This window comes from Mastigoproctus giganteus, chromosome 13 (genome assembly GCF_048544385.1).
Source record: "Mastigoproctus giganteus isolate SK-2022 chromosome 13, ASM4854438v1, whole genome shotgun sequence".
Taxonomy (NCBI): Eukaryota; Metazoa; Arthropoda; class Arachnida; order Uropygi; family Thelyphonidae; genus Mastigoproctus; species Mastigoproctus giganteus.
The window spans coordinates 43,427,862-43,443,977 of NC_143587.1; the positions used below are offsets into that span (position 1 = coordinate 43,427,862).

General features: G+C 35.8%; 1 protein-coding gene across 2 annotated transcripts in view; it reads left to right on the top strand.

The window, feature by feature from the left end:
• Positions 1-16,116, top strand: part of LOC150075993 (transmembrane protein 164) — a 121,265-nt gene that overhangs the window by 30,124 nt on the left and 75,025 nt on the right. For both annotated transcript variants that reach the window (XM_090387476.1, XM_090387475.1), the window contains one exon: positions 5,489-5,831. In XM_090387476.1, the coding sequence (XP_090243602.1) occupies positions 5,490-5,831 (342 nt within the window). In that variant the 5' untranslated portion in view covers position 5,489. The remainder of the gene's footprint in view (positions 1-5,488; positions 5,832-16,116) is intronic.

Below are 16,116 nucleotides of genomic sequence, written 5' to 3' on the forward strand. Positions count from 1 at the left end.
CAATTATGCTTCAAAAAGCATCCAATCTAGCAATATCCAAAAGAAAACCAAAGAAAAATGCTGTTCCCTGGTGGTGCCCTGAACTTGATATACTCCGACGAAGGATGCACCAGGCCAGAAAACACTTCCAGAGAGCAAGGGCAACTTGGCCCCAGAATGAGATTGATGCTCTGAGAGATTCCTATAGGAATCTCAGAAACTCATATACTGCTCTAATAAGGACAAAAAAGAAGGAATGTTGGCGGGCCTTGGTGGGGGACATCCGGTAATGCCAACCCTTGAGGTGTGGTCTACAGGAGTGTCACCAACAAACTGCCAAGAGGTGATGTGGTGAACTCTACAATTAAGGCAGATGGAACTGCAATTCATACTTGGGCGGACTCCGTAAATAACATATTAGATCATTTATTCCAGTCTGGGAACCAGGGGTTAACCCAGGCTCAGAGTGACATAATAGCCATAAACGAAAATTAAAGCAATATGTCAATAGAATCACCTTTCACCATGGAAGAACTTCAAGCAGCACTCTTAAAAACCAAAAACAATAAGTGCCCTGGACCTGACTTAATTGAAATAGAAACCATTAAAAAGTTAACAGAAATTTCTCTTGATACTCTACTGAACTTATTTAATCTCTGCTTGGCTGCGGGTTTGTTCCCACAAGCATGGAAACTAGCTATAATTAGATTAATCTTAAAGAATCCGGGAAAAAATCCTACTGAACCTAAATCATACAGACCTATAACTTTATTGCCTGTTCTAGGAAAAATAATGGAATGCCTACTCCTCTATACACTTAATTTATATTATACTGAAGCCAACCTAAATTCTGAACAGCAATTTGGTTTCAAGCAAGGATCCTCAACTGAGGATGCCATGCACTATATCCTAACAACAGTAAATAATAGTGATCAAAAGTACATGCTGTCAATATCTATTGACTTCGCTGGTGCATTCGATACCCTCTGGTGTCCAAGTATCCTCAGAAGACTCCACCAGACAAATGTACCAAAAAATCTATATCAATGTATAAACACGTATCTTGGTAACAGACGTGTAGTAGTTCGCACACAGTTCCAAAAAATAAAATTCCCAGTTACAAAAGGTTGCCCACAGGGTTCAATACTAGGTCCATTCTTTTGGACCTGTGTGCTTGATGACTTCCTTACAAAAGATTTAGGCCCTACAGACAGGGTCGCCTTTGCTGACGACCTTGTCTTATTGGTAAAAAGTAACACCAGAAGGGTGGTGGAAGAAAGAGCAAACTTGGCACTCAAACAACTACAGGAATGGGCAACTACAAAATCTTGGCAGAAAAAACTAAGTGTATCCTACTGAAAGGAAATCTAAATATAAGATGACCACCAGTGATAAAAGTAGGTAATACCTCAATTCACATGGCCCAAAAATTGAAATATTTAGGCATAATTCTAGACTCCAAATTAACATTCTATCCACACCTGTCATACTTGTCTAAAAAAGTCCAAAACTATGCCGGAATGATTGCCAGAATCAGCCGAGCCGATTGGGGTCTCAAGCGCAGAACCCTGGCACTCATTTACAGAGCATTGTTTTTACCTGTAATTTCCTATGGTGCTGGCGTATGGTTCCATCACACAGCCATAGTTAGAAACAGAGCAAAATTAAATAGCATTCAAAGAACAATCTTATTAACAATAACTAGAGCATGCTGTATCGTTAGTATCCCGGTCCTGCAAGTTTTGGCCGGTACCGTACCACTGCACCTTGAAATTGCAAAAGAAAGGGCTATGTTATAGTTATTATTATTATTTTTTTTTGTTTTTGTTTTTTAGGAGCATTAGCAACTAAGGCCATATTGCTCCGGGATATGCGGTGGTCATTCCCTGACCATTCTGCATCCTCTGTATTTGGTGGTGATGGGCTCGAACCCCGGTCTAATCAAGAAGTGTGTGCTACGCACTGCTGCTCCTTCCCACCTGGCTACGGAGGTGCCTCTATATTATAGACTTAAAAAAGGAATCCCCGTGGGTTTTCTAGGCATAATCCCAAACATTGCCAATGACATCAAGGCATAGAAACGACAAATTACCATACAACTACAGCAGATATGGCAAACTGAATTTGAGCAAGAGACCAAAAGTGCTACTATCAAAAAAAAACAAGTTTTTTCCACAGGTGGCTATGGTTAGCCCAAAACCACCTAAGTGGTATGCTCCAGGACTTTATACCACATTTCTATTGACAGGTCATGGATCCCTTAAAGCTAAATTGCACTCTTTGGGACTGGCTGATGACCCCCACTGTACCTGTGGCGAAAGTGAGGATTGGGCACACGTTCTGTTTGACTGTGTGATCTATGAAAATTAATGTGAAAATCACAGAAATTGGACCCCTTCCTAGGGGCAAAGAACACCAATTCTTCATGAAGGAGGTCTTTTACAAGGCCTTCACCACGTATGCTCAAACCATTTTTGAAATCTGCCGAACCTTGCAGAGACAGGCTCTTCAACCATTCCCTGTAGTAAATTAATAGACTAAATATATAACCAGCCCATTTCCCTCCCCATGCCCAGTGAATGACAAAATCTTTACATGACTGAACATACCTGAATTGACCCAGAGTTGATGCCCTGCCCACTGGGGACTCCTTTGGCTCATTGCCAGTGGACCATAGAGGTAGGAAAATAAACAAATGTGACTGAGTGATGGGAATAAAGGCAGGCTGGTACTGCCCTCATCATAGCATACATCCAACCAAAACAGACTGCGTTCCCAAACATGACAACACTCACGGAAGGACTTTAAAGAGACTGGTATAGACATGCACCTGTTACCTGTCAGCTGCAAAGAACTAGTAAGCTGCAGGTTTCTGAAGTATGCTAGTATGAATGAGAATTGGAGTGAATGTATAGGCGTGAGTATGGAAGGAAATGCTAAGGAACGGTGAGTGAATGATAATTTATGCCTCTGGGTTTGCGAGAGATGAATGTGTGAGGAGTGAGTGCTGAAAGAATAAATGTGGAAATTGAGTAAAATTAGCGAATGACCGTGGAGTCTGAGTGAAATGAGCTGTGTGAATGTAAGGATGTAAAAGTGTGTGTGTGTGTGTGTGTGTGTGCCTGGATGAGTGAATGAATGCAAGAAATAGTGTGTTAAATGTATAAATGTCGAAAGCAGAATGTAAAAGTATGACAGGAAGTTTGTTTAAAAATTAAGAAAAAAAAGGAAAAATTTAGCATTAGTATAATTGTTATATAAATGTGTGTTATTTATTTATTTTTTTTATTATTTGTATTTCTTTTAAATTGCGTGAGCTTTCTTTAGATTATTGCTTGTTTAAATTGTTATGGTTAAACAAGCATTGAATTATTTTAAAAACAGTAATTGGACAGACGGGATTGACAGCTTGGTGTCAGTTTCGCTTGTTTAATAAGTCACCCCTCCCTGGTGTGAATGAGAATGATGGATGAATGAAAGAAAAAGAAAAAAAAAAATAGTATAAAAAGTTGTAAAATATAAAAACTATAAAATGTTGTCTAGAAATGTAGAGGGGGAAAAAAAAAATTCTGTGAGTGAATAATATAAATTGCATGTTCTGTTCCAGCCTCTCCACCAGATCGATGGTGGCCATGGGAACCTTATGGACCACAAAGTCATCCATGCTGTTGGCTGTTCCTAGCCAGCATGCTGTCCCAGGTGGGATATACAACCACCAGCATAGCTGAGCTGCTGCCATTAGGCATTCCTAGCCATGCTCCCTTGCGTGGTCCTTTGCCACCACTCCCCGGGCGGGAGGGGGAAGTTACCTTTGGTCTCCTCCCCCCCTTGCTGCCCCTCTTTCCACTCTGGTGGGACAGGCTTGCTCCACTGATTTGGGGGGTCATCTTCTCTATGGACCCGATATCTCTGGCTTCCCCCCTCAGCCTTCAGTCTCCCCTTCCCCTCTAACTTACAACTACTAGCGTTTGAATCATTGTTAAATTGCCTGAGCCCTACACCCAAAAACTTAATGACATCAAATCGCATAAGTAGTATTCCTTTTGGCTGACCCCTATCTATAGAGTTTTTTTTTTTTTATTTATTTATTTATTTATTTTTATTTATTTTTTAAAATTTATTTTATTATTATTTTTTTAAGATCCTAGCCACTGAAATCTCAGGACCTGCCGGGGGGGGGGAGTGTGGGCAACGTTAGGTCCCATTAGGGGCCCAATGGCCATATGACCAGAGGAACAATGATACATGACACTACACATATACAAGATCCATACACTTTTAAACCTCTGGCATTGACAGTGTTCTGTTTCACACCTACAATCTATACAACATGGAGATGGGGAAACCCCTGGTGCTGTTAGAGTAAATAACTATAATACTTGTGTACCTGGTCTGCCTCTGGGGGGGGGGGCAACGTTAGGTCCCATTAGGGGCCCAATGGCCATATGACCAGAGGAACAATGGTACATGACACTACACATATACAAGATCCATACACTTTTAAACCTCTGGCATTGACAGTGTTCTGTTTCACACCTACAATCTATACAACATGGAGATGGGGGAAACCCCTGGTGCTGTTTGACACTAAACTCTACACTCTTGTTCATATGTGTGTGTTGTCTCTGTAACTGAATAAGAGACAAATGCTTTGATAACATGAAATTGGTTAAAATTAAAAAAAAAAAGTTACCAAATTTATAAGAATAGTCTACACTGGATAAATAAACACTCATGCATCAGCCTGTAATAAATGGTGTCATAATTCTGTATACATTATAATTATATAATGTATACAGAATTTTTTTATCTCATGTATAACCTAACTTTGTTACTTTCAAGAAGAATATTGTCTTTTCCCTCAAAAGCCAGTTTCATTATTTTCTCATCCTCAAAGAAGCATTTTACTTATTCTTTTAAAACAAAAATAAAACAACAAGGCAATAATTAAATACTCGAAATGCTAATTTAAACTAAACAACAAAGAAGCACTCAGTTTATCACAAGTAAACTGACAAAAATGATATGCAACTTGTTGAGATCTGTCAGCACCATATAGTTTTTAGTCCACCAGATTGTGCTAGAGGCATATTATTATTATTTTTTTTTCATAACACTATGTCCTATATGGACATGGTATTATGAAAAAAATATTAATCAGAGGTATATGAGTTCATGTCCTCATAGTGTTGCTTGCCTTTAAAGGGAATTACACACAGTGTTATTTTAAACATGTCTATTTCATTCATGACCTTGTAGTAGAAAAAGGTGATATCCCACAAGAAAGAAAATAATAAGTAGGTAAGCACAATGTGAAAGTCAGTTTTTGTAAAAATTGGACATGGTGTCATATGCTTCTGAGGTACAGATATTGTAGTTAGTTGGACATTACAACAAATAAGTATGTAATGACTTTTTTGCAGTGTATCAAATTCAAATTAATTTAGTTTATAAGATATTTTCAGTTTTATTAAGAATGTCTCATTATGGTTCTTTATGTCCAATTTAGGATGTATACTGAATTTATTGGAGAATTAAATGACTGGGCAATTAGTGGAGTTAATCACACTTTGGAAGGTAATGGAGGGCCAGAATGTGTGAATTTTCTTTCTCCTTTACGTCGTATTTTGGAAACTTGTTTAGCTTGTACTGTGGCAGTCACATGTTGTTACTGGGGATATGCAACATGTCATGTGCCTCCAGTTCCTAAAGTGGAAAGACAGGACCGAGGTGGTAAAAGAGCTCTTCTTGTACTGATGTGTCTTGTTTTTGGTATGGAAATAGGATTTAAGTTTTCATCTAAGACTGTGATATATATACTGAATCCTTGTCATGTCAACACTGTGATACAGGTAATATTTTTATATATATCTTTCTATACATTAAAATAATTTTCCTCCTAGTGATGTTTATTCAGCCTGTGGGAAAAGAGGGATGCAGGTTACTTGGTAATACGTAACAGATACTAAAATACGTAACAGAAGCTTGTTTTACTGTGGTAAAACAAGCTTCTGTTTTAGCATGATCATGCTAGATAAACCTTGTGCATGCACTTTGTTTATCTAGCATGACCCTCGGTACAATTCTTGATTTCCATATGTAACGTATTTATGTATTCATAGCTGAGGAAGAGACACACACAGTGTCAAAAGCTTCTATAAGTATTTTATTTTATCAAAAGAAGCAAGCGAAGTGAGCAGGAGGCAAAGCCCCCTAGTGATATATTAAAGTTGAAATTTTAAGGGTTTAAGCATATTTAGTATTGAGAATATTCATTTGGATAAAGTTAACAATGCAAGCTTATATAGTATCAACAAAAAACAAAACAAGCTCATCCCCCCACTTTATTCACTTGTTCCCTGTAATAATTTGTCCAGTCATTAAAATCATCCCCTGGCTGAAGGAAAATTTCTTGCAGAAAATCTGTGAAATCTGTTCTGAAACCATGCTTTTTCAGTTTATATGCTATATGTTCTATTGTGTGTCATCTGAGAAAGAGTAAAGATAGCATCAGAATTCGTTTTACTCAATCCTTTTAAAGCTCTTAAACACTTCAGTTAAGTTACTCTGCAGATGTCCATTCCAGATGATGAAATTTACATAGCCTTGCTCTTTCTCAAAAAGAACATCCTCTAGTGTCCTGTTACCTTGCATAAATAATGTGATTCATTGAAGAAGCTTCTGGAGTCAGGAACAACTGTGATTCATCTATAATGCTACTAAAACACTGACTCAAATCAATAAAATACTTTTATTAAATAAATATACTGACTGTATAAACTGTATATTAAAATAAAATAAAATGATATTATAACAAGAATGAAAAATAAAAGCGCTAAAAAGATGTTTAAAATTACTAAAAACCACTAAAACCGTAGCTTTCGGCAGCAGCAACAGCCGCCTTCATCAGCAGTAATGGTTACAGGTTATCCAACAATCTATATATGTACACCTATACACCACCAGCAGGTACACATCACGAGCTACAGCACTTGTGTTTGGTCCGCTTCCCATGTGTTGGAACCGGAAATGGCACTGGAACGAACCATTTCAAAAGGTTCGTCTCTCCCTAGGATAAGAGCTTCAAAGAGTGGATGAATATGACAGCCCTTATCCCTATGAAGACAATAGCGTCCAGATGAACATATCCTTAGACTCTAACTATTTCCGGTTCCAAAAACCATGCGCTTTATCTACAGTCATGGCTTTTTTTTTTTAGATGTAATACCATGCCCAGTTTCCCAGGCATGTTCAGCTACAGCTGAACCTATAGAATTAGCCACCTTGAGGGCCCTATCATGTTCCCCCAGGCGATCACGCAGCCTACACATAACATTCCCAACAATCCGGACACTCAATTTCGTATACAACCCTGCTAGTGTCATTCGTCGCAATAGGATCTTTAATTTCAGACATTACCATGCACAGTTTCCGACCCGGAAGCTGCACACAGTGTATCTGATACGAGTGACGGGTTCCGAGATGCCCGGATAGTAGGGGATGTATGCGGTGGCAACAGGTGTAAAAACATTCCTCAGGAATGTTTTTACACCTGTTGTAATGTTTTAATTCCTTACAGGAATTAAAACATTGTTTTAATTCCTGTAATGCTCTCCTTTGTGCAACAGTTAAATTTGTGGGGGGGGCTTTGCGTGCCAAACCTAACACGCACCGCGTCCTAATTCGGATCTCATTAGCTATATCCTCAGGAAGGTTGGATACAGCCCTCTCTATACCCATTGCTGTATCCGCTATGGGGAGCCTATTAGGGACTAAACTAAATTTGGGGCCTAGACTTAACACTTCTTATTGTTCATTCGTTAACTCTTTGTCACTCAGGCAAGTTCACTCATAACCTAAGTGACAAAGCGTTAACGAATATACACACAGGTATATACAAATAAAGGCGCCTCCATAGCCAGGTGGGAAGGAGCAGCAGTGCGTAGCACACGCTTCTTGATTAGACCGGGGTTCGAGCCCGTCACCACCAAATACGGAGGATGTGGAAAGGTCAGGGAATGACCACCGCATATCCCGGAGCAATATGGCCTTAGTTGCTAATGCTCCTAAAAACCAAATAACAACAACATATACAAATAAGAATGTCTCATATGGACATTGTGCTGAGACAGGGCACTTATTCACAGAGGGGTGAAGTGGAAGTGGGTTTTTCTTTTTTTTTTTTTTTTTTTTTTTTTTTGGCTGATGCTGCATAAGCTTGCTTTCTTGCATCAAATGCCTCTACTAATGCTAATGCTAATTGCCCTCACAAAGATCAACAACTGAAATGCACTAATTGCAAGCAAAGAGGGAAAGATATTAATCATTCTATACGTGATGCTCATTGTCCTGAATATTTGAGAGCCATGGAGATTGCTAGGTTAAGAAAAAATTATGGATAGTTCTGTAAACATAAATGATGGTGGAGTAGTTAATGACAATTCTATTGTTGATGACATTAAAGTGCTTCAATTAAATTGCCAGAGATCTCGCATAGTTATGGACGAGATTAGAATTGTATCTTTTGACAGGAAAATAGATCTTCTTTGCCTACAAGAGCCATACACTTATGTAGGGGTAGAAGCATAAGGTGTTGGAAGTTTCTCAGTTACTTCATTCAAGCTGATAATGGCAAGCCAAAGGCAGCAGTTGGTTCTGAATAGTAATCTTAATGTAACTGTATTATATGTACAGTTGAAGGGGTATGTATTCATGTCACAACACCTACGATTTCATTTTATTTAGGGTCCTTATATTGCCCCCTAATAATGACATACAACTATCATTGAATTATATGGAAAATGTGCAGACTATCGTAGGTAATTCAAATATAATTTTCTGTATGGACGCAAATGCCAAGTCATATTTGTGGAATAGTGCTATTTTGGACACTAGGGGTGTTTTTCTGGAGGACTTTTATCATTGCTAATGACTTTTGCATTGTTAACAGTTGTGGTCAACCTGCCACGTTTGATAACACATGTGGAACCTCAAACATTGATGTTACTATAGTTTCTCAGGGTTTGGTTAAGAGAATTTTTAACTGGTATGTAGATGATAGCTGTACTTGTAGTGATCATAGGTCATTATTATTTAATATTAATTTACAGAATTCTATTAAAAGTAATGAAATTGATAAGGATGAATTTGTAAGGTTTTACTGAAAGAAAATTAAAGTTATTGCCCATGGCTTTTAGTGATAATAAGTTAACAGAATTGAATATGTTGAATGCTTCAGAATACTCCATGTATGTGCAGAACACTCTTTTTAGAGCATTAAGTTATGCTACTAGGAAGAGAATTAGGGTTAATAAACAAGTACCCTGGTGGTCTGACGAATTGTCATCCTTAAGGAAAGAAGTTTTTAATGCAAGGAAATCTTATCAGAGGTATAGAAGCTGGAGGGGGTGTTATGCATACTTTAAGGAATTATATAAAGTTAAAAAAAGTTTATACTGTATTATAAAAAGATTTTCGACTCTAAAACAGCTGCTTGGAGGAACTTAGTTCTGCTTGTAGGCAACTCAGACCCGTGGGGTCTTGTTTATAAGATTTTGAGGAATAACATATCTCCTAATAATATTTTTAATACTGTAATAGTTGATAATGTTCAGACAGTGGACTGGGATACTACTGTTCAGGTTGTAACTAACAAGTTCCCTGAGGACGACATACATAATGATACTGCAGAACAAACTAAGATTAGACAGAATAATATAACTTATTGCAGGCCAGACAATGACTGCTTATTTACTGTAGTTGATTTAAGGATGGCTGCTTCACAAATAACTATTAATAAGTGCCCAGGACCTAATATGGTCGAAAATTGTGTGGTTCTTAAACTGGTAGAACTGTTCCCAGTTATGATGTTAAATATGTACAACAAATGTTATATTGACATAGTTTTTCCTGGCTTCTGGAAGCTAGCCCAGTTGAAATTATTGAGGAAACCAATAAAAAGTTGAGTGATCCCTGGGGATACTGGCCAATCTCTTTGGCAAATCTAGGTAAGCCTTATGAGAGGCTGAACTTATTTATTTTATCTTCCTTTATGGATTAGGCGATCCGCCTGTTCCGATCTCGAAGAGGTCTGTCCATCTTTTCTTCGGTTTTCCTCTGTCACTCTTTCCTTTTGCTCTATATGTATAAGCTAATTTAGGGAATCTATTATCTTCCATTCTTTCTACATGTTCTTTCCATCTTTGTCTATATTCTATAATTTTTTCATTAATTGAGTGAATCTTTAATTCCTCTCTAATATTTACGTTTGGTATTTTATCTAATTTTATACATCCTTTAACATATCTTAAAAATTTCATTTTTGCAGCTTGTATTCTATTAATGTCTCTTTGTTTCGGTATCCATGTTTCAGAACCATAAAGAAGTGTTGGTATTGCCATTACTTTGTAAAATTTCAATTGTGTTTCTTTCCTTGTTTTCTTAGCCAGAGTTCTTTTTATTGTTCCACATATATTTTGAAATTTTGCCAATTTCTGGTTCATATCTTCTTTGACATCATATGTTATATCACATCCTAGATATTTAAAATGTTTTACTTGTTCTAATATTTTATTGTCTGTAATTATTTTTCCCTTTAAAAGCCATTGTTCTAGTTTTCATCGTTGATATTTTAACTTTATATTCTTCTGTTATTTGGTTTAATTTAAATACTGCTCTTTGTAAATCTTCACTATCTTGAATAATTATTTGATCATCTGCGAATAACAGTGTATTAATCCTATTCTTTGTATTTAAATATATATCTGTATTAATTTCTTTCCATTTATATATCATCTCCACGATATATATGTTAAACAGCATTGGTGACAAGCTACATCCCTGTCTAACTCCTTGATTTATTATACTTTCTCCTGTTAATTTATTGCCTGTATCTATTGCTATTTTTGTTCCTTGATATAAACTCTGTATTATTTTTGTAAGATGCTTTGGGTATCCTTTATTACTCAATATGTCCCATAGTTTTCGTCTGTTTACTCGATCAAGTGCTTTTTCGTAATCTATAAATGCTAAATGCATTTCTAAATTAAACTCTTTTCGTTTTTCTATTATTTGTTTTAATATAAATATATTATCTTTACATGATCTTCCTTTTCTGAATTCTGCCTCTTCTATTAATATTTCATCAGAGATAATTTTAATTCTATTATTCATTATTTTGCTATACATTTTATACTGTATTTAGTATGCTAATCCCTCTATAATTCTTTGTATCATTTCTATTTCCTTTTTTAAATATTGAAATAATTTTTGCTATCTTCCATTGTTCTGGTATTTTATATTGTTCCCAACATTTATTAAATAAATTTAGTATCCTATCTTTTAAAAAACTTCCTCCATACTTGATCAGTTCTGCGTTTATACCATCCATTCCTACTGCTTTCCTATTTTTTGTAGCTTTCAATGCCTTTTCCAATTCTTCCTTCGTTATCGGATCTATGTCAGTAACTGTATCTCTTCTGTTTGATATGTCGGGTCTCTCCACAATTCTTCATAATGTTTTTTCCATTGTTCTTCCTTTATTATATTTATTCTTGAAGTGTCTTTCTCTGTGCTATTCAAGTGTTTCATCATTTTATATGCCAAATTTTGTCTTCCATGAACATCATGTTCTTTTGTGCTTATAAATCTATCCCATGACTCTGCTTTAGCCTTCCTTATTATATCTTTAGTTTTATTGTGTTCTTGTTTATATATTTCTTCATTCTCATTTGTCCTGTTTTGTGTATATTTAAGATATTTATCTTGTACTGCTTTAGCTATTTCTTCATTCCATATCTTTACCTTCCTCTTCTTATAGTTTTTCCTGAATTGTCCTAGTGTCTCTTTTGCTATCTTTTGAATTATATTTTGTATATTATTCCATTCTTCTTCTATTTGTTCTCTTTCCGATGTTTTACTTATTTCGTCTTTAATCCTTTTTTCATATAAATTTTGTATACTTTTTTCTTGAAGTAGATATACTTTATAACCCAACTCCTCCTTCCCCTGTTTAATAGCTTTTCTCTTCTTCCATTTAGCCCATAACTATTTTTTAAGCGACTAAAAAATGATATGAATTAACATCATATCCTCTAAACACCCTAGTATCTCGACATTGTTTTGCTAATATTTGATTTACTCTTACATAGTCTATTATTGATTGTGTACCTCTTGCTGACCATGTATATTTATGTATATCATGTTTTCTAAAAAAATGTATTTGTTATCTTTAAATTATTAAATGTTGCAAAATCTCTTAATTTATATCCATTTCCATTTACTTTATTTTCTCCATAACATCCCATAATATTTTTTATTGGCTTATTTCCTACCCGAGCATTATAATCTCCCAAAATAACTATGTGGTCCTTTTTTATATTCTTATCTAGTTCTTTTTGTAACTCTAAATAAAATTTATCTGTTTCTTCCTCTTTTTCATCTTCTGGAGCATAAATTCCAATTATACATAAATAACCTCTGTCTAATTTAAATCTTACTGTTATTATTCTATTATTTATAAATGTGTAGCTCTGTATTTTGGTTTTCCATTTCCGATCTATTAATATTGCTACCCCTCCACTAGCTCTTTCCTTTTGATCTACTCCATTGTATATCATTGTATAAGAATCATAATCTTTTGTACCTTTTAATTTTTTTCTTTGTTTCTGTTATTACTGCTATTTTTACTTTCTTATGTTTTAAATGTTTAAGTATTTTTTCTTCTTTATATCCTAATCCTGTTATGTTCCATGTTACAATATTTAAAATGTCCGTTATTCCTTTTCGTTTCCTTTTTCCAGTCTGAGTCTCATCCCTTTGTCCCTCCGGTTTTCCTCTTTGAGTTTTATGAGTTTTTATTTTTTTTACATGGGGAGGGAACCAGCCTCCTGCACAACCCCCAACCTGGAGGACCAATATGTTACTCTTTGTCTGATCCCTACCCTTTGACCTGTCTGGCTAGGGTGGCCCTACCGGTAGTCTAGCTACTGCCAGTATAGCTCTCTGGGTTATCAGGATACTCAAACATACTCACCGCGACAAGGTGGTAACATTTCGGGGAGGGAGGCTGATATTATCTAGACTAAATCATCTGTTTGGGGAATTAAACTTCAGATTTGTAAACCAATATGGTTTCACCAAGGGACTTTCTGGAGTTGATGCCATTGGAGATCTGACTTCTCATATACACAATTCTCCTTGTAAGTATGAATTGGCGATATTTATAGACTTTGAAGGAGCCTTTGACAGTGTCTAGTTCCCAAGTATTTTATTTTCAATTAGATTATTAAATTGTCCTAGATTATTATACCGTACAGTGTTTAGTTATTTAAATGGGAGATAGATATTATTGAAGGCTCAGCACAAGGTGTTTATGAAAGCAATGTCCGGAGGCTGCCCACAGGACTCTGTGGGCCCTGTGTTCTGGAACCTGGTACTGAACCAATGGTTATCATTAGAACATGAGTTTTGCTACAAAGTGGCATATGCCAATGATCTCGTCTTGTGTATACCTGGTAGATCTAGGAAAATTTTAGAAGAAAGAGCTGAGGCAATTTTGTCTAGTTTGGTCACTTGGGCTTGCCAACGTAAGCTGAAAGTATCCCCTTCAATGACAGTAATGATGGTATTTAAAGGGAAACTAGATCCTGGTAGACCACCAAAAGTTTTACTACATAGTAAACAGATACCAACAGTATCACAGATTAAGCATCTAGGAATTATTTTAGATAACAGATTGCTGTTTATGCCACATCTGGTCTTTATAAGTGAAAAGATTAAGAATTTCACGGCCGCTGCAATACATATTACTCAAACAGATTGGGGACTGAAAAGGAGAGTGTTACAGTTACATTATAAGGCAATATTTCTGCCCGTTGTTGTCTCCTATGGATTTATTGTTTGGTATAAGAGGATGGATAATATAAAATTTAGGAAAAAATTACTCTCTATTCAAAGATCATTGTTGTTAGTGATTAGTAGAGTCTGTAAAACTGTTTCTACGAATGCACTGCAAGTTATTGCGGGGCAGATTCCTTTAGACTTTTATATTATTTATAGATCTTGTTGGTATTCTCTAAAAAAGGGGTTAAATTATTCATATATGAATTTATTGTTTGTGTGTTTGTTATTTGGTTTTTAGCAGCATTAGCAACTAAGGCCATATTGCTCCGGGATATGCAGTGGTCATTCCCTGACCTTTCCGCATCCTCCGTATTTGGTGGTGATGGGCTCGAACCCCGGTCTAATCAAGAAGCGTGTGCTACACACTGCTGCTCCTTCCCACTTGGCTACGGAGGCGCCATATGAATTTATTAAATGAATTCGAAGATCAAACTAAAGTTACCAAGAGATGTTATGAAGAAAGTTGTCGTGATGTAGCAAGAACTCTGGGATGCTAGTGAAACCGGCTGTGTTATGCATTTATTTATTCCTGATGTTAATTTGTTTTATAACAGTAAAAAGAATAGTTGGTTTTATCCAAGTATGCAATTGTCTTACATTTTGACAAGGCATGGGTCATTAATTGACAAGCTGTTTAAATTTGGCCTTGTGACGAGCCCAAATGGTTGTTGTTGTGGTGCTGGGGAAACCTGGCATCATATTTTGTATGAGTATAGTATTTACTCAGATTATAGAAGCCAACTGTTATTGGTGATACCTGAATTAAGACCAGGTTGTGAACATATATATGTAGGTAATAAATCGTACTATAATGCTCCCCAGGAATTTAGTTATCAAGTCTTTAATAATAGAAAACACTTGCATGCATTATTGTTGTTAGAGTAGATTACTCTTGTGCAGTTATACTGCTCCCGTTTCCATTTTGAATCGGGATGCAGTTGTTTTTTTTTTTTTTTTTAACTCCCTCCCTGTAACTTGCAGGAATGCTCTTTTTTTTTCTTTTTTTTTTGCTGGCACTGGTAAAAGATCACTGGTGTGGGACCTATTACACTCCTGCTAGTTTGTGGGTGGAAATGTTTTATTATCATTATTATTTTATTTATTTATTAATTATTTTTTATATTTTTTTTATTATTATTATTATTTATTTTTTTTTAATATTTAAATTTAATTTTATCATTATTATTTTTATTTTTTATTATTTTTTTTATATAATTTTTTTAAATTTAATTTTATGATTATTTTTTCTTATTTTATTATATTATTATTATTATTATTATTATTATTATATCTTTTATTTATTTATATTATTTATTTATTATTATTATTATTTTTTTTTTTTTTGCTGGCTCCCAGGTTGGGCACCCTGGGAGTGGGATTGCTGGCAACCACTGGTCTAGCACTTGGACCAGTCGGTGCGGGATAAAGGTGCATATTATGTTATTGCACAGACAGTGTTTAGTTGAAGCAGGTTTGGCTCCCTGTGCTGATGTTAGGTGCCAGGCAGCACTTGGCCATATAGGGGCTGTTGTCTGATGGCAGAGTGGCCTGATGTTACAACATTTACACCCACAAATGCACACGTATTTAGTACACTCAGGCTAACATCAAGGGACTAGCATCAACACACATAACAGGGGCTAACATCAACACGCACACACATAACATAACATAATGATAGTGCTTGGGTGAGGGGTTGTTGTCAGGGTTAAACCTGATTATAAACAGAAACTAAGGGTTAGCAGCTGACCCTGATTATAAACAGAAACTAAGGGTTAACATAAACATCAATTGTTGGATATTTGTAGATGACTACTTCTTTAACTGCTCTCAGAATTCTTTTTGACTCTTCCTCTCACTGTAGCATGTAAGAAAGAAGTATTTTGAAACTAAAACTTGTAAGAACGTACATGTGGTCAACAGTGCTCCAAGAATGGGTTAACATTTTTGAAACTCGAGTCATTCTCAAAGTATTAATTCTGATTGTTAGTAGTTAGCATTAAAATAGTCAGTGATAAATTAACACTTACAATTTGAGTTTCATAAATTTTGAATCACCTTGTACAACAAACAGTATTTGGAACAGTGTAATGCTTTAGATTTCAGTAAAACTTTCTTGAAATCTGAAACATATAATGCCAGAATTAATCTTTGGTTATAACCTCACAGTAGCTAATCAAATTGAGCTCCCTTAACCAAAACTATGCTATTGTCACATGGCTGCATTCCTGGTGA